The sequence below is a fragment of the Electrophorus electricus genome, chromosome 1 (assembly GCF_013358815.1).
Source record: "Electrophorus electricus isolate fEleEle1 chromosome 1, fEleEle1.pri, whole genome shotgun sequence".
Lineage (NCBI taxonomy): Eukaryota > Metazoa > Chordata > Actinopteri > Gymnotiformes > Gymnotidae > Electrophorus > Electrophorus electricus.
In genome coordinates, this window is record NC_049535.1 from 20,707,491 (window position 1) to 20,733,687 (window position 26,197).

Sequence of the window (26,197 nt, forward strand, 5' to 3'; positions counted from 1 at the left end):
CTATCAGAAACACCTACTTTGTACTGTTACGACCCTGACTAGGCTGGGAGGCCATAACATGGGGTTTGAGTGACACAGCAGTAGAAGTGAGTGATGTAATAAATAACCAAACAATAAAGTTTACAGCAAAGATCAGTGTATCTTTAAAGACAAGAAACTGGTGCAATCATGTCAGGAGTGACCAAGGCCAACACAACAAACAAAAACCACACTAGAAACAAGAAGACGACTGACTAAGCTAACACAAGTAAACAGACAATGACTGCACTGTTGGAAACAAAGATAAACCCACACAATGGCAGCCACCCCCTACCGCCAGTGTATAACTATATACACACAAGATACAAGAAACATATATTATCCAGCAATCAAACAATTGGCAAATCCAAAGTCATACACAAAGTCTAGCAAACACAAGCTCAAAATGTAGCAACAAGACAAAACCAACAGCAGCAAACTCTTCTCCAATGAGCCCTAAACTGAGCCCTTTGTCTCTTCCTCTTCCTTTTGTGTTGTCCTCTGCTCACCGGAAAACCTGCTGTGGATCGGGATGGGGGATACCGGAGAGGCAGAGGCAAAACCTGGAACACAGAGTGCAGACATACAGGCGGACATAACAGTACCTATAGCTTATGTGCACAGGCCATTATTTTAAGTAGCCTACAGTTATAGCTATATAACAGTTATAAGTATATAACTGTGCAACAGCTTCTTCCCAGAAGCCATCAGACTCCTGAACTCTGGCTAATTCCAATTCCAATTCCAAACAAATGGACACTTCTAGACACACACACATACACATGCTTATATACAGTTATGCATGCGCACACACGCACGCACACACACACACACACACACACACACACACACACACACACACACACACACACACACATACACACGCACACACACACATACACATATCCATACACACATACATACATACACACGCACACATACACATATCCATACACACATACATACATACACACGCACACATACATACATACACATATCCATACACACATACATACATACACACGCACACATATCCATACACACATACATACATACACACGCACACATATCCATACACACATACATACATACACACGCACACATACATACATATCGGACTAGTTGCTGAAGTCAAACTTCACACACATATATGCACTCCTTTTGCACTCTTGCACATTATTCCTACTTGCTGCTAGAGTATTGTACTAAATCAGCACTGTACTCTGAACTGTTCTGGCTGCTACCGGTGACTGCTATGTTCAGTATAGCATGTCACTGATTCCCAGGACTGCGTTCATTGTGTATTGGTCCTGTCCTGTATTTATTTATTGTATGACATTATTGTACTGTATTGTATTGTTTGCACTCATGTAGCGTGTTGTCTGTTGCACTTGTTTTGTTTTACACTGCCTGGCCAAAAAAAGGTCACCACCTGGATTTAACTAAGCAAATAGGTAAGAGCCTCCAATTGGATAATTACTGCATGGGTTATTATGTTCCAGCTGGCAACAAGTTATGCAGTGAGTAGCTTCTCATTTGTTAAACAACCAGGTCGAAAGACACATCCTGTGGTCATGGAAAATATGTTAATCTGTTTCAGAAGGGTCAAATTATTGGCATGCATCAAGCAGAGAAAACATCTAAGGAGATTGCTGAAACTACTAAAATCGGGTTAAGAACTGTTCAACGCATTATTAAAAAGTGGAAGGATGGTGGGGAAACATCATCTTTGAGGAAGGAATGTGGTCAGAAAAAAATATTGAACGATCGTGATCAGCAATCACTTAAACGTGTGGTAAAATCAAATCATAAAAAAACAACAGTAGAACTCAGGGATATGTTTAATAGGAAAGTAAGAGCATTTCTACATGCAAAATGTGAAGGGAACTCAAGGGATTGGCACTAAACAGCTGTGTAGCCTTAAGAAAACCACTTGTCAGTGAGGCTAACTGGCAAAAACAGCTTCAATTTGCTAGGGAGCAAAAAAATTGTACTCTAGAGCAATGGAAGAAGGTCATGTGGTCTGATGAGTCCAGATTTACCCTGTTCCAGAGTGATAGGTGCATCAGGGTAAGAAGAGAGACGGCTAAAGTGATGCACCCATCATGCCTAGTGCCTAGCCTACAAGCCTGTGGAGGCAGTGCTATGATCTGGCGTTGCTGCAGTTGGTCAGGTCTAAGTTCAGCAATGGTATGTGCACAAAGAATGAGGTCAGCTGACTACCTGAATATACTGAACGACCAGGTTATTCCATCAATGGATTTTTTCTTCCCTGATGGCATGGGCATATTCCAAGATGACAATGCCAGGATTCATTGTGCTCAAATTGTGAAAGAGTGGTTCAGGGAGCATGAGACATAATTTTCACACATGGCTTGGCCACCACACAGTCCAGACCTGAACCCCACTGAGAATCTTTGGGATGTGCTGGAGAAGACTCCAAATGTCCCATCATCGATACAAGATCTTGGGGAAAAATTAATGCAACTCTGGCCAGAAATAAATGTGACATTGCAGAAGCTTGTGGAAACGATGCCACAGCGAATGCATGCTGTAATCAAAGCTAAAGGTGGTCCAACAAAATCTAAGAGTGTGTGACCTTTTTTTTGGCCAGTCAGTGTATGTTGCACCATGGTCCAGGAGGAACATTGTTTCGTTTTTGCTGTGTACGTGTATATAGCTGAAATGACAATAAAAGCCTTTTGAACTTTTGAACTTGATATTTTGAAACTACAAAATATGTTGCAGTGCTTGTTGCAACCTTCTAACACATTAACAAATACAACAGAACACAAGGCAAGTAGTAACTTAAAATGCCTGTGATTCAGCCCCACTAGACAGCAAACAGTCTTAGTCTCACCTTACATGTGATGACACATTTCACACATTTTTGGGAACCAAGGATTAGTTAACTTCCTTACCAATGGTAAGTTTTGGAATGTTTTTTTTTTTTTTTTGCTTGTGTGTGTTAAGCAATGTACGCAAGAACATAAATGCACTTCTTCTTGTTATCCACCAGAGGGAGACCTATAGTCATTAAAAGCCAGGTCACAAATAACAGGAAGACCCATGTTTCGTACTACACCATGTTCTAATTTCTAAGTTGTCATAGCATAAAAAAGTATAAAACCTCAAGCGAGAATGTACTGGTTCTGGTTCAGGAAACTCAACTGCTATTTATACATACACTTCCTTGCTACAAAGGATTCGAGAGCAAACAAACAAACAAAAAGTTGTTTTTGTTTCTATGAGCGCAGGAGGATCACATTTCGCTTTCATTTTTTTAGTAAAGGGATTTGAAAGTGAAACAAAGGCAGATTTTCTTACAACACATAGTACCGAGGAAAGGCACAATCCCCATGTCTTTCAATCAGGTGTAACACTAACCTAACGAAAGCAGCTCACTCAACCAAGTGATTACTAGTCTGCTCCTTAACCAAACCTGAACATCTCTGTGAATTAAATGCTTGACTCTAAAACAGTGAAGCTGAACTATGAGTCATTAAGCACGGGAGTTCTTTACACCTGTAATAAAAGCTTTGTAAAAGCCAGTCCGCTGTATGCCGTATGCATATCGTTCTGTAGACAAGCCACGTCTTCCTCGCATTATATACACCGTGGACATCGCTAATATAGCGCAGGTAAGCCGTGTAATAATGTGACAATAAAAGTGATTTTATTTTATTTTGCCTTGCCGTTCTTAGTTTGCCTTGTTGCAGGTCAACAACCAAGTTTTGCATTACAGAGACACACCTGCAGGTGCGCTAACATGACATGACTAGCAGCTATTGGTTACCATCAGTTTCCACCAGATCTTCTGAATTCTGTTTTATAAGCAAGCAAAACCAAATAGCAGGTTCAACACTTTGGAAGTGCTGTAAGCTTCAGACACACATGCATTCGATGGCGTGTTAACGGTACATTAGCACGTCTGCTACGTAAAACCCATCTCTGTCTCAAAGATTCACAACATATCTCGCAGAATGTTGTGTAGTGCGCCCCCAGATGGTCAACTTGTGTCATGATGTCAGCCTGTGATTTGACCTTAGGTAATGCTGCGCTGGAAGTTGGGTCAAAGACAGAGACAGAGGTTTATATCTTCATGTGGTTGAAGCGTCGGTGTCTGTGCTATGAGCGTAGGAGAGAGATAAAGAGAAGTACCACTGTAAACTGATCTGGTTTTGATATCATCCTGGAATATTTAAAAACTTAACCATCAAGCCCATTGTCTACATATAGTTATTATTCTACATGCATTTCCACAGGAGCAAAAAGCAGCATTTTTAAGTTTTAAATTCCATTCTTAGGACTACCTGTGCCAGGGTCTAAACCATTGGATTCTTGCATGCAAGACTGCATTTCTGTTCTACTCCATCTCACAGGGCACATAGACTTCAGAACCTCATTACATAGCTGTAATGTGGACTTACTGGGAAACGTTGTTGTGTTGGCTAGGAACCATTGTGGTATTGCACTGTAATGAGGGCTTCGATTAGTGTTTCCTTCAGTTTTGGGGTAAACAGGCATTGGGGTAAAGCCAGTGTCTGGTGTTCCTTTAAGAGCACCACTGCGAATTGGGATTGTGACCCACTGCCTCCCAATTGGTTTAGACAGAAAGAAATTAACACAGCAAAGAGACAGAGGAGATAATGGTGCCAGTGGGCATGGTCTTGCCTGAACCAGTAAAGAGGGGTTTACATAACTGCCAGAGCTCTCCAAACATACAGCAAATTGAATGACTTATAGTGCAGTGGAACCGAACAATGAGTTCAAGGTTCACGTTGGTTGTAAACCCATATTTCAGCTTTACAGCACACATCCCCATGGCTTCCCTCTCTGTCCCAAAAAGCATGGCAAGGCTGTTAGGCACGAGTCACCGTAAGCCCGCTCTCATTATACAGACGCTATGGCTCTGCACTGCAGTGGATGGAAGCAACGAGGACAATGTTAACTCTAATGCTTCTGGAACACTTGGCTAAGTTCAGGCGGTGGAACTAAGGTGGACATGTCGCTCTGGTCTCACTGGACCTCCTGATGCTTATTCCACAGGAGGTCAGAGGTCATAGGTCAGGATACCTGCTGCAAGCTTCTGGTCTGTTCCTCTCAGAGTGCCAAGGCATCTTGAGTGCCCTGTTTAACACGCTGGTAGTTTTCAGACGCAGTCCGGGGGGGGCAACCTTCCCAACTTAGATCATTGATTTCACAGTCAAGAATCTAGAATCATGTGCAATCAAATTCATAAGAATGGAAAAGGCAAAAGATAAATCAGATCCGTCACTCTGTCCTGGACCGAGCGAGCGTCATCTCTCCCCTCACTCTCTCTTCACCGTCTGACTGCTTATGCCATGAGCGTGCGCTCACGTGCCTTGAGGGACCTTGGCTGTAGAACATCTCCGAGGTTGCAGCTCATGTGCTAGCTGCCAAGGAAAACAGCCCCTGTGGGAGTCGAGCGCTAACTAAGCTCGCCAGCAGAAGAGAAGGAAAGCCCTTCAGAAGCTTCAGTGACGTGGAAAGAGCAGCGACACGGCTTCTGTGCCACTGATGCACACGTCATAAATATTCCAGGTCAGTTTTACTTACTCCGCATGGATCAGCATCGCACGTCGACCTCGAATCAAGTAGAAAACTGAAAAGGATTTGCAGTGTCATTTCCAGTCTCAGTACCTCTCTCTCTTTCAAGATTTTCTGGCCACTTTACATCCATCTATTCCCCTGAAGGAAGAGTAATTGACTTCATTTTATGACAGGAAGCCATCTGGTCGTATAAACATCTGCAGGCGCGGAAATAAGTGCACCGATTTCAGATTGGCTTGCCATATATGTGAAATGATTTCCCACTCTCATTCATCAAAGAGACATGGGCAAAACCTGATCCAGGTCCTTGAGACCTCATTTGAATTTAAGAGACTTCACGTATAAAACCACAAAACAGCAGCAGCTGCAAATGCTTTGTAGTGCTATACACATATTGCTAAACAAACTTCAGCCTCAAGGTGTTCAGGTGATTAAAGCAAGCCCACACCTGAAGAGGGAAAATAACTACTAACGTACTGTAGTTGCTACTAAATGTAAGGTGTTTAAGGTGAAAGATAAGATCTCTACTGATTAAAATAACTGTTAGCTAGCAAGCTTGAGGCAGCACATTGGAATTATTGAATTGTTTAAATTTAGGAAATCCTAAATCCTTATCCTAAAGTGAGAAGAAGAAAAAAACTCTGACTTTGATGATCATGGGAGTACTATGAGCCAGGGCAATGAAAACTACCACCGTTTCCAGGAGAACCGATAAACATTACCATGAGAAACTTGAAACATAAAAGGATCTCTCTGCCAACTCAGATTTGTCCGAGGCGTAGCCTAAACAAATGTTGTTTGAGGGGATAATCTCTGTTTGATGTGTCATTTAGTACCATGCAATTTAATGCCAACCATATAACCTACTGCTTAGGTCATGTTCTGCTGCTGATTCTGTGAATGTTTGTGATGCATGGAAATGTGCAGCAGGCTAGTGGGGTTGCAGTTTCAGTAAGAGCTGAGCTCATTCTACGATCTTCCCCTTTCCTGGAACTTTGGAGACGCACTGTCGTCCTTTCCATGCCTACAGACCCATCTCTTACTGGAACATTGCCTGCCCGCAGTCCTCAGAGCCTATGAGACCTTGGAGTTGTCCTGTTCCTCCTCCTCCGCCTTGCAAACTCCACGCCAGACTCTTTTCTATTCCCTTCTGCTTGCCAAATCAACCCATGTATCTATCCAATCCACAGACTATATCATTTATATTATTGTTACGGTTATATAATACACATTTATTATATAGTGTAGTGTTAAAAACAAATTAAAATGAACAAAACAGTAAAAATTAATTAATTACTTAATTAAAAACACAAAACATAAAAATGACAAAATAGAGATGGACATTACAACTAAAAAAAAAATAAAAACAAAAAAAATAAAAACACATGTAACACATATTAAAAGACCTTCTTGGGCCGGTCTCAAAGCTGGAAAAAACACAAACAGATGTCTCGCAGTAAACTGGCTTTCCTCCGACATCCCGTTAGTCTTTACGAGTCGGGTGGATCCTCTCTGAGCTGCTGGGCCCACAGCTGTGCTGAGAACAGCAGGAGTACAGATTGCCGCAGCCAAACTAGCTAGCCAGGTGACCAGAGAAGGGCTTCAGACTGACAGCGGATTCTCAGAGATGACAGCGCACCAAACTGTTACATCTTGCTTCCATAAGAATGACTGACAAGTCCTGTTACAGGATACTCTGATCACACAAATTGTGTTCTGTGCCACTCTGCTGTAGTCATATATAACAGAATCCATTTATACGTGGGTTGCAAAAAAACACAATATAGCTGGGCCAGTACTTCAAGATGGAAGAATTGTCTCCAACCCTGCTCTTTCAACACTCAGAATAAGCAATTCAATATTATATTATATATATATATTTCATAAAACAGAAAACATTTGGTGCCCTAAGGCTTCCGTACAACCTCAGTCATGAACTTGAGAGTCCAGATTTGCCTTTGTTCTCTATATTCCATTGTTTACTCCATGTTCCCAAACGAGACTACAGCCATTTGGGCCTCTAAAGCTTCCGGATTTTGGCTGCCTAGTTGACCTGCTTCCTACAGGAAGTATTAGAGGTCACTGTGCTGCTAAGCAAGTGCAAAATCACCTCACTGTGTTAGCTTTTTATGTGGTAGACACCTTCATGAAGTCAGGAGTGGCTTCTTGTTGACTTTTAACATTCTCGCCAAGTTAATATGCAGTTAAAACAATTACATTGGGGAAACTATTGAAGGTACCTTTCTGTACCCCAGAAAGTGGCATGTTTGTGAACAGACCACCACACATGACATATGGGAATATTTCTAGAATATTTCTTTGAATGGAAGATATGACTAAATAATTGAAAATTCAAACACAATGTGAACCGTGGTTTCTATAACTCACTCAGAAATTGAATAATTTTCCAGACTTAGATATAATCTCTAGGTCATCATCTCTAGGACTTCTGTCGTCTTCTCTGCCACTTACAAGGTAAAAATAAAATCTACGGACAGGCCAGGGGCTTAGTCAGAGGGCAATAACAATGGAAAATAGCCTAGACATGTAGGTCATCATAATGTAGGTCATCAAGAAAGATCAATTAAGCCCATGATAAGTAACCAGTGTTGGAACACACATAGCCTGATAGCCTGAAGTAGGTCAGATATTTAAACCATACACAAGCTAGTTTGCTTTTATGAAGGCAGCAACGAGCTGCAGGATCCTGTCTTAGCCATAAAAGAAATGCCTTCATCTCAGTTTCAATAGAAATCATAAATACAAGAAACTCCCTTGCTGGATTAACAGTCAAGTCTGCTGTGAAACATTTGAGTCCACACCAAACTTGCTTTTACATTTCTCTAGTGTCCCTACACTGGTGCCTCATAGTGCGGATCTACAACTCGACTCTGCTTTGTATGCAGTATTTACATCAATACTTGACCCCAGATTAGGTTTTACACAAAGCCAAGGGGTTAAAGTTGGGGGGAAAAAATGAGACCGTGGAATGCTGCGTCTGGACCGATGTCTAATTATCGCGCAACGCCGAGTGAGGAAAGCAGGAAACTGCTTTTAGATCAGTCTCTTTTTAAAAAGTGAGAAACCCAGCTGGAAATACAGGCCCTGGATGGGTCATTTTGGAACCGAAAACACTGAAGTCCAACTCAAACCTGCCCAGGCTAGAAGCCTGATTTTAACCAGGTGGAGATAAAGTCCTGCTGATCAGGAAAAAGGGGGATTCCCAAGTAGGATGTGTATATTTGTGAGACAAAACAACTCTTTTCTTAGCTTCAGTAGCACTCATGTAAATGCTGGAGACTCTCAATCTGATTTAACAGTTACACCAAAGCCACGTATACATTTCTCTGCTGTACATGAAGGCAGTCCAGGAGTTGGCATTCTGTAACCTTTGTTGCCACCTGCAAAGAGTTTGAGAAACAATGCATGGCCCTGCTCAAATATTGACACTTCTAAGGTAAACCCTCTGCCACGCTTACGACACAGATAGTTTAGTCATGACATCAGCTTCAGTCATACAGGATCACGCAAACATCAATGATATTTACACACCAGTTGTACTACAGAACAAATCAGTATTTGTTGCTTGTGTCGGGGCAGGAAGGCTGGGAGAATATTTATCTATTCATGATAGGGTTCACTGAGAAACCCCTAGGCTCTGGACAAGGGGGGTAACTGTACCTCAAATGAGGTTATGCAAGTTTTGTTATCTGTGAACCATTACTAAAAATAAGAATCATTATGCAGTTCCAGGTAATTCAAAGATTTAACTGATCAGGAAAGCTTGTTGTCTTATTCATTATGTGTAAGATGATAACTAGAAACTATAAAGATGTCAGTCAATTGAAGTGTAACGAATGTTCTAGAATACCTGTAGACAGAAGCATTATTTCATTAATCTTAAGATTTGTAACAAACTTCAAAATAGCAAATTTAATGATCCACCTAAGGAAATTATCCCATTACACCACTTTGAATGCCACATTTACACTGATTAGAGAGCATAATTTATATCAAATTTGAGTGTGTTGTGTTGTGACTGAACTCCTGACAAAACCAGTTCAGACCAGATTTTCAACCTGTATGCATTCCTAAAGACACCTGGGATTTCAAGCAGGTTGGCTTGATAGAAACCGTGTCCATATTTAATTAGAAAAGCCCATGGAGGAAACACAATGTCCATTAAAATATGTCTCCCATTTAGATTTTGCAATAATCTGAGGACCAAAAAGTACCCATATTTACCACAGCAAAGTGTGTAGCAGCTGAAAATCATAGCTATTTCTTCTGAAACAAAACATCATGAAAATAAAACATGGACTCCTAACAGAGCTGGGATCAGAGATAAATTAAATCAAAAAGAAATTTAATTATTTAAAATCATAATCTGATTTCATCTTCAGCATTACAATATGACAGGAACAGGCTTTGAAAATCAAAACTTAGAAAGAGAAACGAATGAAAATCTAGCATCTCTGTGTCTGTGGAAGAAGGAAGCACAAATGTACCCAGCTGATTGGTGTCAACGATAATTAAAGCCATACAGACATCTGACAGACATCTTTGCAACACAAGAAGGAAAAAAAAAAGACAACACCCTGAAACAAATTATGCGCTGGCTGTCTGATCAAAGGCCAAATAGATACAAAACCAGTGTGTGTTGAAACACAAGGCTTGTTTGATTTTTTTGTTTCTGTGCAAGGTGTGGAGCAACAGGCATTTTAAGGAAACTGGCCATGCAAAGCAGTGGAAAAGCAGGAGAGGGTGGCAAAAATGCAAATTAAGTCATCACATTTTGGAAGTCTTTCAATAAAGAAAGAAGGAAAAAAGATTTGGAAAACACAAAAGGACTAGGAAAAAAAAAAATCTTGCACTTGGTTGTACCACTTAAATATTCTGTAAATTGTGTACTGGAACACAGGCTCCATCTTGAAGAGTTCAGCCTCAATGGGTACTCTTATCAGCTGAGGGGGACTTGTCTGCAATCAGCAAAATGGGGATTTGGTTGAAGAGCAGGATCAAAAAACCAACAAAAACCTACAAATAAAAAAAGGTTTGGAAGGCCATTTGAATACAAACCAGCATGTACAAGATAATGACATTTAAATCAGTGACAAACCCAATCCAGTCAAAATTTCAATGGCTTTGTTCCCCCACTATATTATGCATATGTGCTTTCTTACAAGTCAGACAACATGATACATAAAAGATGTTGTCAAGCCTTATAAAGTACAGGAACTGTCTGGTATATAGAAACTGCCTATTCCAGTATAAAAAAAAACAAAACATGGATTTTCCCTTAAAGTCCATTTAACCAAAGACAAGGCATAACTGTGTGTGGGAAAAGGCTTTAGACCACATTGCTTTGGTTTTCTAGTAGAAGTGTAAGAAATACTACGCAGGAAAGGCATTCTTGGCTGAGTGAAAAGCCATTGGAACAAAAGCAGGCATATACATTCAAATGCCAAAAAAAAAAAAAAAAGAGGTAAGGTGTGACAGGGTTGGTGGTGAACGACCTAATTTTAGGTTCTGAACACACCATTTAGAAGGTATACCACTGAGCACAGCCCTGGTGCTAATGCATATGCCTCGGTATCGCATAACTTGGAACGAGTCAACGCACAATGGCAAGAAGAGTCCATTCCATCTCAAGTCCATCACCAAACCCCTATGCGAACAGTCAGCATTCCATTTCCAGGGACTCAAGGAAGTCTCTAAACAAGACAGGTTTAACGCAGTGCTCTAAAAAGGACACACACCACAGCTTACACTCCTCAAACATCTCAATGGGTGAGAAGTGATGCACCAACTCTGTCAGACGACTGATTTAAAAGACACTCTTTCCTTAACAGCAGCCTCTAAGGCAAACGGTGGGAAGATTTGTAGCCCGTAAAGAGCGGGTTTGTTTGTGAGAAAACAAGTGTGCATGCACGAAGGGATGCACACACATACACATACACATATATACACACATACACACACATAACACATACCCTCTGCCCTCTAGATTCTGCATATTCAGAACTCTCCACCGCAAAAGAATCATACATCCTCCCAGTATTGGTTCATCGTCAATTGTGCAAAGACGGCAAGAATTTTTAAAGTACTATTTTTAAAAATGTCTTTAAAAATATAATTCACCTTGAAAAAATAAAAGTATGTGATGGAAAAAAAAAAAGACTTAAAATGAATTAAGATGCCAAGGCACATCATTCGGTTACTGCATTCAGTCTCTGTGGTGAGCAGTTTTTTCCCCCCTCTTCTCCCCATTCTAGTTTATGAGCATCAACGTGGCGCTTTGCCAAGGTTCACTGTGATCTTGGTGAACAGCTGGTTCTTCTCCACGTTCACTACTTTGTAGGATAAGGAGTTGATGCCATCTTTGTGCATGGTCTCCCTGGTGTGAGCTATCCGGTCAAACCTGAGAGAAGAAATGACGTACTTAACATTGGTGGTACTTAGAGGAACCAAAGGAAACCCTATCTTTGCCCTTGTTTGTTTGGTTGTTTTAACAATGCCCCTAAAATACGCACTTGACACACAACAATTGTGGTGCTAAAACACTACAAAGGGTATAAGGGTATAGTAAATCAACAAGAGCCTCTGTGATGTTTGTGTGGTTCTGAATGGAGGTTAAGTCAAGATGAAGTGCATTTTGGGCCATTTGGACACAATGTCTGCCCCTTATATCTCACACACACATACACACACACACACACACACACACACACACAAACACACACAAACACACACAAACACGTAATTATACACCATGTACTTAACTACATGATGTGGGTGAGATAACCCTGAGGGTGGTGTGGAGAGGGAGATTGCTCCCTCTGCACGACTGCAACAGCATGTTTAAAACAGCAGTGAAACTGGGAACTTGATATTTATATATTATATTTTTATTTCTAAGGTTCTCCATTAAGCCCCAACAGTACACTCTGAGCAGGGCACACTGCTATAGGAGTCCTACATCCATTCCACACGATAACAGATATTTCCAGTTTGTCTTTCCATTATAGACATCCGCATTGACTGCCAAACTGCAATGCTTATGAACATGTTTATGTCATTTGTGCAGATCGTCAACAGTCATACACAGACATAAGTGGCACCTTGGATGGATGGAGCTTGAGGAGACATAAATGACTGCATGACAATAGATATACTAACCACACATCTAAAAGGTAGAACTGTAGAAACCTGTTTCTACTGATTTTTATTCCTAGATTTTTATTTTCAACTCAGCAGAGATTTTAATGTTCTAGAAATGAGGTGACATAATTTCTTCGTCTGACAATGACTAGAAACCCTAAATTAAAAATGTTAAGCAGCATTCAGGAACTACAGTACATGCTAGCCAATAAGTGATAACTACATCTGTATGACTCTAATCTCTAACATTAAGCTCTATTTAAAGTGATTTATTATCTGAGCATGTATAACCTCCAAGTCCCAGTGCCTTCTTTAAAAAGCAAAGGAGGAGATGGGGTAGTATGGGAAGGGTGTTGGGGGCGGGGCTTAGTAAGAAAACGCTTAGTGATTATTGGATGTCAGAGCCAGTGGATAGTGGGAGACGAAGGGTGCCGGGGTTGCAGGTTGGGCAAAGTGCGGGGTGGCATACCTCTGGGGATTTGGGTCGTTCTTTTTGTCCCGCTCATGGCGAATCATCCTGCATTTCCCAATTGCCCCGCTGGGTCTCGATATGGACATCCCCTTGGAGGCCAGCCTGTGTAAACATCCAACAAGGGTTTCATTTTGGGACACGCAGTCCTGCTCTGTGCACGCAGATAAAACACAAGGCTGATTAACTGTAATTGATGAATTAATTAATAAATTGTAACTGACAGCGATAAGCTGCATGGGTATCGCCAAGGCAGCTGGGAGCTCACTGTAAACACCACTGACTTCTGGCCTTTTGTCAGCGCAGAAACATTCACTAAAGTAACCAAGTTTTCCTGATAAACTTTCAGCTTAACCTGGACCTGACTTCCACTAGTGAAGAAGTCCAGCTGGAAGCTTACGGCATGTGAATGAAAACAAATAGGGTGGAAACGAGACCTTCTGATTGGCTGAAGACCATGTAAACAACATGAATGTTCTGTTGTGTATGAGTGAGAGGCCACTTTTGGCCCTCTTTAACAAACAGCACAATGCTCACACAAATAAAACATTTCTACACCATAACCAATTTGATTGATACAATAATGAAACAGTGAAACTGTCCTTAAGAAATCAAAGCAGAATTTTAACTCTGGTAGTACAGACTGTGCCCCAAATCACTATGCACCAGTATATACTGCGTGTAGTACACTGACTACAGTATGTAGTAGGTCATTTTGTTTACTCAAGTGAAGGTACAGATGTCCCTTAATTATGCTGCAAGTTCTTCAACCTGTTGTAGATATCGTCGTCCTCTCCGCCCCAGCCCCAGTAGTTGTTAGGAAAGCCATTGATCTTCAGGAACTGCTCCTTGCTCATGGAAGACACGCCACCAAAATACTGGTTATATGGCAACCTGCAACAACAGGATAGAGTCTTACTGTGGGTGTGGCAGGAGTCAGACTGTTCACTGGAGGTGCAAAGCAGTTAGCTGTTGTGGTTAATGAGGAGTTTTTACACATTTTGGAACATTTTAAAACCTGCACCACTTGTGCCACAAGTTTTTGTATGTGGGAAAGAGCATTCATCAGTGATCTGTTGGTTCTGTTAATTCCTTCCTGAAATCCAGCAGGTCTTCTCTCATGAGATGTTTTGCAGAATTTCTCTGAAGCTCTTATCCAGAGGGACCAATATATTTAGTAGCACGCAAGTATGGGTGCTCCCTGGCAATTGAGCCCATGAGCACCTCGCTCAACCTACTCTCACAGGTGAGTTTAAAAAAACTGATCAATCAACATGCTTGAACTCCGCCTGATCCTTAGTGGCTGATCCGGAAGCTGCGGGGCCTGCAGTCCGACCTCCTCTGCTGCCTTGGAGGAAGCGGAAAAAACTCAGTGTTGCTTAGAGGAGGCCGAGGACCCATGCGCTCCGGCACAGCTGCAGGCGGAGGCAGCTGCCATGGCACAATACACAGAGAGGAAGTCATGATTCACTGCTAGCTGAAAACGAGGTAGGAAGTGTCAGGCCATGCTACACAGAACTGATAAAGGCAGCGAGTTGTTTGTAAGAAAGGGGAGGCGTGACCCGCTGTGAAAAGAACATAAGCTCAATAAACATCAATCGCAGATGTCTCAAAAGCTTGGACCAAAGGAAAAAAAGGTGACATTTATGTAAGCTTCAGCTTGATGTTCTCCCTTTAGTGTCGAACTGTCAAAGTCTTGCATAGTAAGAATGCATTTAAAAAACAACTATATGTAACATACCATATCAGGGGCAAAGTGCCACATGGTGTCTCCAGGCGACTCTCACACTTTCAGCTGAAGTGAACAATCATTCAAAGCAAAGTGCTTATTACTGCATTAAACATCAATTGATCATTTTTAAAATGCTGTATTTTTATCATGCCAATAAACTATGCAAAGTAACAGTAAAACACCAAAATGGGCTAAATAAAGTCCAGTGAAATATACTCATTAAAGTGAGAGAGTAAAAGAAAGTATATGCATGTATTTATTCAAGATTGGATTACCTATGTGGTGGGGAAGGAAGCAATGGTTTAACTGGCTTTCATTCATGTGTACACATGCACAGACACACAAACACACAGCACTGTTACATGTGTGTTAGCTCTATAGCCTCTTCAGTATTTAAATAGATAAGTCAAACTACTTGGCAGGCATCATGCTCAGCAATTGCATGTCCTTGTTTGCAATTAATGAGAACAGAAATTATTCGTGAGAAAGTTCCTGACGTCTTTCTCCAGACCTCCCTGTGGTGGGTAATTCTGGAAAATTACAACCAGATGCTTTTGAAATACTGCAGAAAGAACAGTGCCACTGACAACAGTTATTCACAGACAAAGACACAATAAAGGTCTTTCTGTAAAAGGACTTTCTACCACAGTGGCCTGCTATTATCACTTCACAAACCTTTCTGTGATTAACTATGTATATCACAATTAATCATGTTCTCTCTGATTAGGCACATATTTAGTCACATATACACATTCTACTAAAAATACCGTGTTTAGCAAAATAGTTCCTGAAAGAACTTCAATTTTTCATTAACGTAAAAAATAAGACCGCACAGACCAACATCAACATGATCTGGTAGTCCATATTGTTCCTTATTGGCCTCTTTAAGTATTGTATTGTTCTAGTTGATCAGTATTACACTGTATGAATGCATGTTCCAAAGTTAATGTTTTAAGTTGAGGGCATTATAAGGTGCTGAGGACATTAAAGGTGTTTATCAACTGAGAGCAGAACAAGTCTGTGTTTAAAGCAATAACACTAGTCATCAGAGTTGGCATATAAACATTTTGACTTTTACAATTTTAACACCATAGTGTGCTGGTTACAAGTACTTTATAATTTTTTTTAATAAGACGTGTAATTCACCATCTTTTCTAGTAGTCACAATATCGAGTAGGTGCCAATAGCAAAGACAAAAAAAGATTTTGTTAAGTAATAGATCCTGATGAGAATAGTACTGGCATTTTGACTGGATGTAAAAGCCATGTTTTGACTGTAGAGTTCATGGGTTCTGAGAAAGATGTCATATGTTTTTCTGACTCCTAGGTTTCTGTAACTGAAAGAACACCTGAGGTATTTACCAAACCAAAGTCGTCATCAGACTTAGTTGTACAAGTGTAAAGTGTTACCAACACCAGACTCTGTAGCGGATATTGCTGACACCCATCCAACCCTGGAAATAACCAAGGTCAAATTAGCAATATACCAACATCTAACCTGTTGTTTGACCTGCCAGCAGAACTGATCCACTTTGCTCAATATCTGAACCATATATCTTTAAGATTATTTTAAAATGTTACTTACTTATCTCTTTAATTTAATCGAAGTATGATATTTTATTTTATTTATTATATGCAATTTTATGCTTTCATTGTTTGTTCATTTTTCACTGAGTTTAAGAAAAGCACACTATACATTTAATTTTTCATTATTATTGTTGTTATTAAGTGTTTGGTTGATACATGGTGGTTGCCAGGTATAAACATGCATGCGTCGTGACTAACCACTAGGGGCCAGAGAAAGATACTGGGCCGGATTTACCACTTCAGCATCAGCATTTCTGACTGGGGACTGATAAAAGCCTTAACCAATCACAGGCTCTCAAACTCATCCTGCCCCAGCTAAAACATCTCTGCACATCCTAGAACAGGGTTAATAATTCCATCAGGCCCTTGTTGACGGTGGAGGAGAAACAGTCGCCACCTCAGTGCAAACAAGGCTCTGGGGGAGGGGAGGGGATTGGCCACCTGTGACACAGCTCATGTGTGAACATAATGGAAAAATACAGGTGCAGCTGGGGCATGCAAGAACCACCATGAAGCCCTGCAGGCCACACTATGTGTGTGTGTGTGTGTGTGTGTGTGTGTGTGTGTGTGTGTGTGTGCGCGCGAGAACAAGAGCCAGAGAGGGAGAGAGAGCGAGAGAGAGAATACTTTCTAGGAAGTGTATACAGTAAAATAAGGGATAAAGTTTTTTTTTTAAAGAGAGTGACCCAACCTGTTTGCACATACTTGTGCGGAAGAATACTTATTGTTCACATCAGGATAGCTCTGTATGGTCATTATTCACCACTTCCTTAATAAAAACACCTGCGTAAACACAAGGGTGGGTTACCTGAAGCCAAACTTGTCCATGGACACGGACAGGTGCCTCGGCTGGCTGAAGCACTTGTAGGTGTTGCGGTCATCCATGGGGATGAGGTCGACGTCACTGAAGACAAAGCACTCGAAATCATACTCCTTCAGGGCCTCGGCGTAGCCCACATTCAGGAGCTTCGCCCGGTTGAATGTTTCATCGCCATACTGCCATCGGGGGGTGGGGGTGGTGGAGATGGAGGGGAGTGGAGACAACACTTATCAGACGTGCACAGGAACAGCATTCCACTGCCAGGAGCCATGTTTACCAAGAAAACAGGCCCCTGTGTCTACTCACTCTTTAAAGGAATTTCGTGAGAAGTGGCCTTGACTTTGCAAATGAAACTACGCAAACAAAACAGTGTTATGATGCACTCACATTGGAAATTACCAGGACTGCTGAAACACTGGGTTGCAATGCAGAACAATAAGGAGGGATTAAATGAGATGAAATGAAATGCAACAAGGGTGTAAACTGATATGGCGAAACAATGGCCTGATCTCGAAACAATTACATGGCTTCAAACAATTACATCTTTCAAACAATTACATGGCTAAAAAGGGTCTGAGGTAGTTTGGAGGCTTCTTGGTGATGTAAGACATGATGCATTTTAACTATGCTGTGAATATGGCAAACGTAAATGGTCTGTCATAAATGTGACAGACCATTACAATGGAAGAATGAGTCTGGTTTAAACTGGTCAAATAAAATTAATAAAATAAAATGGCATATAATAAAATTACATTTCAGTGTGTGATTTCACTCACAGCCAAACACCCCACTTCTGTCCTAGTCTGAACACAAAGGATTATCATCTGTAGTGACTGTTACAGTAGACCAGGATAAAGGTGGGTAGAGGAATTGATCCCTTACCCTAAGCCACACAACTCAGATTCTTTATTAATGATAATTCTGGGACTCTGCTCTCAATAGATCCAGTTATGCAAGTCAATTAATTTCAAGTTAATGGTTTATGGAGATAAAAACAGAATATGTTAACCACTGAAACTTATTTTCGCTGCTCAGTTGGGTTTTTTGGTTTGTTTGTTTGTTTGTTTACTCTGTCTTACATCCGTTTCATCAGTAAAGAGAACAGGGCTTTAGGGTTCAAAAGTAGCAACAGGTGTATGAGGTTCTTCTATGAGTTCAGTTCTGGTCTAAAGAAATTCAGGTCTTTTACAGCAACTACCAAGATTGTCTTTGATGAATGGCAGTGTCCCCTGCCCTGGGACTAGCGCGCAGAGTCTGCACAGAGTCATCTCAGGTTCTCATTAAGGTCCTTAGTGCTTTAAAGATTCTCCCAGTACTTTGGTCTCTAGGGTGCTCCGTGAGCCCTGCTCTCGGAAGTCCAGTGTTTCTTGATGTTGGCGAGTGCAATGGCAGCATTCGGAGATGACTCTGGCTGATAGTCTGGCGGCCCCAGGCCCTTCTTTATCTCTCTGGATGCCAAGCAGATGGCACAAAAAGGCATTATATAACACAAGGGGGAAATAAAATCCATGGTCCTCCCCCAAAGGCATGGAGCTGTGCTTTCAGAAGGGGATTCACAGAGGATGACCAAATCTTCTTGCTGCAGATTGCTTAATGTACGTGGACAGAGCTCTTAAATGGACTTAATGCCCCAAGTCTCAGATATCACCGGCCTTAATTCTTTTGCTGTGGAGCATCCTTCCATGATCCACCCACCTGATGCTTACTAAGATGACGAAAGAAATTGAAGAAGGAATTCTTGATCTGAGGACGCAAATCTCTGAAAGTTAGGAAGAGCTGGATGGTATACACACTGTCCATTTGATTTTCTTAGAATTGGGAATCCAATAAGGTTCAAATAATAATAATAATAATAATAATAATAATAATAATAATAATAATAATAATAATAATAATAATAATAATAATGATGAATTAATACATACATACATAAATACATACATACGAGCATAATCATCTTATGGATGTTTTACAAGAGTTTTTTGGCACTACTTTGTACACTCGAAAAGAGCTCTTGAAACAAAGAAAGAGAACTAGATAAATAGAAAGACAGAGAGAGAAAGAGAGCACGAGAGAGAGAGAGAGAGAGAGAGAGAGAGAGATGAAAAAAAAACTAAGAGGCCAACATTACCAGCAGCGAGATGCAGCCTTTGAAGCAGCCCGTGAATGGCCAGAGAAAGAGCAAGGAGACGTTCTCCCTTTATCCCCCACTGTTAGAGAGCCGGGTGCAAGCCATCGGACATGCAAAATACTGGCAGTTTGGTCAGGAACAGGAAGGTAGGTCGGGAGGGAGAGATTGGGGAGGGGAGGGTGGAAATTTAAAGAGGAAAAGAGGGGTAGCAAAGAGAGCGAAAGACAAAATTAGAGAGCAGAGTGAGCAGAGCAGTATGTAAAGACAACATTTAGAGAAGAAAGAAAAAGGGTTGATCACCCAACAGCACTTGGAGAGGCCACAGTTGGTACCCGAGTCTCGTCGAGGGCTACAAGGAGCCAGCTCTCTGGTTTAAACCTACTCCTAGACTGGAGCAGAAACCCCATTAAGGGTGTAATTTAGAATAAAGGAAATGTGGAAAAGCAACTAGTGGAGAGTAAAGTGTAAAACAGGATGAAGAGGTACTGCCCTCGCGTTTTTCCCCTTATTTGGGCAAATTCCCAAGCAACTTCTAACAGCTCACCCCAGGAGGCAGAGAAAATGCAGTACAGGCTAGCAGTCATGACAACCCAGACCTTCAGCCTAAAGCAAGCACACAAGCAAAGGCAGTTTGTAACATTTGGTTGCCAGTTGTTTTTAGGATTAAGCCATTTCTCCGTTTTGGCCTTCAGTGTAATGTTGACACTGAAATATTTAAGAGTTGGTGATGGTACATCCAATCTAACTGACAAGGCCTGTTGTCTCAAACTGTCTCAAGTGCAATCTAGGACTAGGCTATTGTGTTACACTTAGTTGGAGCTTTACTGTGGACATGAGCATCACATCTCACATTTCTATGACTTAACAACATACGTCTACAACAATCTCTAGACTCTTTCCTATTTTGATATATTAAAGACTTGCCAATGGGTAATGGTACAGTTTAACATTATTTCCTTTACTCCATTATAAAGAGCTGCAGGCTAGGTTTGCATTTAAAAAAAAAAGAAAAAAAAAAAGGTTTTTCTAGCCTATCCTGATCCTTTTGCAAATTGAAAGGAAGTAGTCAAAGCACTAGTCAGGAACAGACTCTTTGCTGTTCTAGCTACTAAAACAGGCACAAATGTTTGTGCACATGATGGGAGCACTGAGTATTGCTAATGAACTGGTACTATAGCTACTATAGCCCTGTCCTGTCCAACAGGTGCAGGACTGCCACTCAAAACTCAACCTGACTCTTGCCAGTGTTTATGTCCTATATTCATTGTGACTTTAGCTCAGTCAAGATCAGCCATCAATGCAGTACATTCCACCAACCATCACAGGACAGACAGTGCAGTCAGCTGGACCAGCAGCACTGTGGTGTGTCCGTAACAAAGCACTCTGACATCCCTCAGTGAATTGTCATCATAACACAGTTTACCCAAAGGATGTAGACCCAAAGAAATGGATACTTTTTTGGAGTATAATTTCAGTCTTTTTTTCCTAAACTGTCTTGAGTAGCCTACTGCCTTTCACCATACATACATTTTAGGCATTTTAGGTAAAAAAAAAAGGGCCATTTGTTATGTCAGCAGTGAAAGAAGAACTATGCACACTTCTGAATTACAATTCATTTGCACAACAGAGTAACATGGATACTGGACAAAGCCCTAAGACATGCATACTGACACTCCTATTGTAGCAGTTCAAACCCTACCCAGATCAACCCAGTAACCATTTACAATGGAGCAAAGCATGAGAAATATTTGTGTGAGAATCTTAACTGAGATTTCATCTGAAAAACCTTGTTTGCTCTTAATGCATAAGGTTGTTCCCAGTTATAGCCATTGCATAGTAGAACATTCAGACTGCAATCGAGAAATAAGGAAGCCCCTCCATGCCTGCAAGTCCCAGCATGCCTGGTTAAGGAACTGTTTGCATTCCGCATGACAAAGGGGAACATTAACATAGAAAACATAGAACTCTACATGCGGGGAAGTAAAAATGACAATAAATGTGTAATATGGCATGAAAAGATTACACATCTAAGGAAATTGCTATTTTTGGTCATTTGATCTGTTCAGAGCTTTAGTGGTCTGCGAAAGTCTCCATTTTAATCACTTGGTTTCATTGGGTATCCGGACAGGTTAAACATGGTTAGGTAAACACGTGCATACGCAAATATGACGCTTCAAAGGAGGCCTGCCTAAAGTGGTGAGAGCAGATTTCCCTTATCAGTGTTTGTGTGAATAGAGTTTCAAAACAACTAGAAAAATCTGAAGATCATATGTTCTTTTTTTTTGCAGACGTTTTTAAAAAGGACATGCCTGTAAGAATCAGGCTTAAAACTCTGGGCAGTTTAACACATAGACTTTCTGGGTCAGTCAAATCCATTGCTCTCTGCTCTTCTTCAGAGCCACATGCAACAGTAGCCTGCACACGTACATACACACGTGCAATCAACTGGGGGCAAAGGGCAACTGTTTCTAATCCACAACGAGAATGACAGCTTGGGCCGAGAGCACCCGCAGATGGCAGACAGAGCGCGGGGCCGTGAAGAGGGACTGACCTGATTGATGACGTAGACCCCGTAGTCAAGCTGCTGCCTTTGCAGGATCGGGTGCAGGTAGAACAACCAGAACTTGAGGTGCTCGTCCCTATTGCGGAAGGGGATAATGATGGCTACTTTCTGTTGGGCGATGCAGCCTCGGGGCTTGTACCGCCCTCCGTCCTGCAGGTTTGGATTCTGGTCTATAACCTGCTCCAGGTTGACTGGGGTGGAAAACTCTATATGGAGTGGGCCCACTGGAGCAGCACAGAGAGCACAACAACAAGCTTGGGTTAGGCTATTTAATCAATGCAACACAGGTCACAGGCATGGTTTTCAAGAATCATGTTTACATTTCGGCAACAGTCACAAAAGATCCCAAATTACATAGAAAGATGTGAACGCAAATATATAACCAAGTTTTCACTCTGCATTTTGGATGCATTATCACCTTCTTGGCCCTCTTACCAGCATTTGAAACCCAAAGGTGTAATTTCACACTAGACGTAGCCTTTGTCAGACATTTTCTAATTACATCGGGGGAACAAAAGACTGAAGACGTCAACAAGTTGCAGGCATGTGATTTTATTAGTCGGAGACTCTGCTGATTCAGTCATGGGCTATGACACAGGATCAACCAACTTGCTAAGGGGTGTTCACATGTTAGTTTTCCACTCTGACCTGTACAGATTTGAAAAATTTGACTGATGTGTTAAAATGAAAATTCATATAGTGCATCAAAGAGTTTAAGCATATGTTTATACTCCCGCAGTAAATCAATAAAATTCACGGAATCAATGAAATCCAGGGACAATTACTTTCCTTACAACCCTTACATAGGTTCTGTTCTGGAGTCCAACCTAGACACCTATATTCTAAACCTATATTCTAACTCCTGTTTACAGTAACCAAAGCATTAGCTCTACAATGGGAGTTCAAAGATAAAATCCAAATTGCTGGAAAAAATAAAATGCCACTTTCAGACAAAGGGACAACTTTTTATACATTATACTGTAAACTGTTCAGAAGGTTCCCACAAAGCTCTGTTTCTAATGCACAACAAATAAAGACCAAGTGTTTTTAAAAATATCTTAAGGGTTCTTACCAAGTATAGGCGATGGATCGGGGCATTTTTCAAGTTTTTTCGTTATCACAGTACTATTTGTAAAAAATATGGACTTTGGCTCTTCGGTGGCTTGTCTGACGAGTTTTTGTTTTATTTGGTTTTGCCGCGAATGCTGGTTTTGTACAAATGTTCGCCTTAAGTCCAATGATCTAACATAATAAACTACAGTAACAGAGATGTGAAGAAAGCACAGGAGAACAACCAACGTGCACGTCCTATGAAGAAAGTTAAAATTCACATTTGAATCGCGCATTTTTAATATAATAAAGAGTTTGATTTAGCTAGCGGACTAGGTAATCAACGTGTTTGTTTCGTTAAAAAAAAAACTCACGAGTTATATATTATTTAGCTAAATAAGATAGATAATGCGTTTAGATCAAAAGGATACTTGTTAGATAGATAGCTAGTCGCACAGCGAGTTATTTACCTACAAGTTGTTCAGTTTCCTATCACCATAATTGCTAGCGGAAAGTTAGAAGATCTATCTTGGTATATATATGGCAATAACGTTATAAACTGGTAGCCAGATAGCTAGCAGAACACGCAGAGCAACAAAACAAAAAAAACAAAACAAAACTGTCTTATCCTTTCAGTAACTAGTTAAATTAGCTAGCCCGATAACCTATTTTATTAACTACTGCCTTCTTTATCTATTAGCTAGCTAGGTCTGCTAACTAGTTATTTAAGCTAAGCCACTAAAGCTACAAAATTAATACTAAGTAATATTACAGCGTTTCCTGAAATATTAAGGTCCATGATCATAGCCTGAGTTGGGGGGTTTTCCAGTTATCTAGCTGCTTGGTAAAATTAAGCAACTTACAAATTAGCGAGTCGGATCAGATTTGACATGACGAGACACTCCGAGACAGCTAACACTAGCTAGCCAGTTAACACTAAGGTGCGTTACAGCCACACTAGCTTAGCTAGTTAACTAACTGCCCTAGGTAGTGGCTACGTTAAATTACATTACGTTACAGGCAGCGACAGTTGGCTAGCTGGCACTAGATGACTTCTGCTGATAACTTTTGAAGTTTCCTTCGGACCAAGTCCCCCTTAGGTACGATTTTCCAACTTCGTTTAGATGACTTCCCGGTATCCAGCTTTAGGGAAAAAAGAACTTTGTGTGCACGATAACATCCAAATACAGTTGTCAGGCAATTTCACACGTAGTATGGCCGGTGGCTCATGTCTTCTTGTCAGACTGATTACGCCCCTCAGTGCAATGAATCGTACTACAATAAGAGATCATCGCCATTCGTGAACAGTGTGGTGAAATGTTAGCATTGTGGTAAATGATATTGGAGCAGTACACTGTTAATAATAAGATGACATTTATGCAGTCCACCTATAAATTACATTATGATCTTACTAAACTTTAGTAATGTTTCTGCAGTATGTCTGTAGATTTATACATTTATCCTGAATGTCTGACACGTGCTTCTCGAAATTACTAGCAGTGTGACTTTTATTTTGATAGATTTCAACTTCACGGTACAGCCGCCGCCGCCGCCCTCACCCATCCATCCATCGCCCCGCACAAACTTTCTTAGTTTCTTAGGCTACTAATACTGATGTACTTTCTCATTTCCTGTTGCTCTGCTAACTCATCTGATAATTTATTTTGATGCAGTTTATTGCCAATGTAAAGTAGTTTCCAAAGGCATTTTGTGATCTGTTTCCTTATGGTGTGTAGTTGTTGTTTTATTTATGTACATATTAAGCGTAAACAGTATATAGATTACAAAAATAACAATACAACTTGTGATATGAAATGCCATAAGTGCTGTTTTAAAGAAGGTTTGCCACTTTCCGTGGTCCAACGACGCAGAGAGGGGAAAATATGTATTTATTATTATATATGAGAAGAAGGCTCTATTCTGTTTTAAATAAGAGCTGCAGTGATGTGGGACTGGGAAATTTAGTTTGTGAACAGGGTTCGAACGCCACTTAGTGGTCACAAATGGTAGAACAGCTCTTTAAATTATAACCTATATACTATAATATAAATATACTATACCCTATTTTTTGACACAAAAAGTCATTCCAAGTTAAATTATTCACTTCACTTTTATGTCTGACTGATCGTTATTCTTAGTACTAAACACTTTGGATGTCAAATTAACATTAACTTTAGTAACAATAACAGTTTTAAAAATAAAAAAGGTAACAAAAGAACGAATATAATTCATTACATTATTAAAACGAGAAAATAATAAAATAAGGAAGAAATAAAAGCACATGACTAAAATCAATGTTAAAGTTATAAAGTTTTTGATGATAAATATTCGTAGCCTTGCAGACCATACAACAATGATTATAATGATTTCTCTCTCTAACAACTACAGCAGTAAAGATTAGAAAGCACGAAGCTTTATGATGGAGTAGTAAAATAGCTTTCAGCATATTAGCTGAGTGCTTGGCTAGCAACAAACATCGGCATTTGACTCCTGGCGGCTAGGAAAAAAATTGTACATTATACACTAGTATTCTATAGTCTACCTGAAATATATAACCCCTGTGACATAATCAAAACCGTACAGCTGATTATGGAAAACTGTTACAATTTTCAGCATTTCTCTGAAACTTTGCAGGACAGTGAGCACATGTCGACCGATGTTAGGAAATGAAGCGTCCTTCTGTAAATAGCAGGCTAGAAGTTTCACGGGCATAAAGGGGAAGTATAATCTGACATAACTAGTCTTAATCATAGTTATCACATGTCTAATCTATGATCAAATCTGTCTTATTCATTTATTCAGTCCATAAGAATAAGAAAGGCTAAAAATATTTATGAGACACGTCATGAACATGTCCCAGTATTCTTTTTTTCTCCATCTGATAGCAAAGTTCACTTGCAACAGCTCACCCCAGTATCGTTACTTATAAAGAGTGTTGCCAAATGTAGAGATGGTTCTCTGCAGATTTGACCTGCGTTTAATCAATAGTTTATGCATAAGGATTTTCTTTTTCTGTGCTGTGAACATTTCTCTATTTAAAGTGATATAGCAAACTACACACGATAAATAAGCAGTCCATAGCACATGAGCTGA

General features: G+C 40.5%; 1 protein-coding gene across 1 annotated transcript; it reads right to left on the reverse strand.

Annotated features, from left to right (window-relative positions):
* Window positions 1–9,937: 9,937 nt before the first annotated feature.
* On the reverse strand, window positions 9,938–24,341 carry b4galt1l (DP-Gal:betaGlcNAc beta 1,4- galactosyltransferase, polypeptide 1, like). Its single transcript, XM_027026901.2, has 6 exons — window positions 23,127–24,341; window positions 22,043–22,278; window positions 17,349–17,536; window positions 13,994–14,116; window positions 13,223–13,327; window positions 9,938–12,013 (listed from the first exon to the last, which is right to left on the reverse strand). The coding sequence occupies exons 1-6, from the start codon at window positions 23,398–23,400 to the stop codon at window positions 11,878–11,880; spliced, it is 1,062 nt and encodes a 353-aa protein (XP_026882702.1). The 5' UTR covers window positions 23,401–24,341; the 3' UTR covers window positions 9,938–11,877.
* Window positions 24,342–26,197: the final 1,856 nt, after the last annotated feature.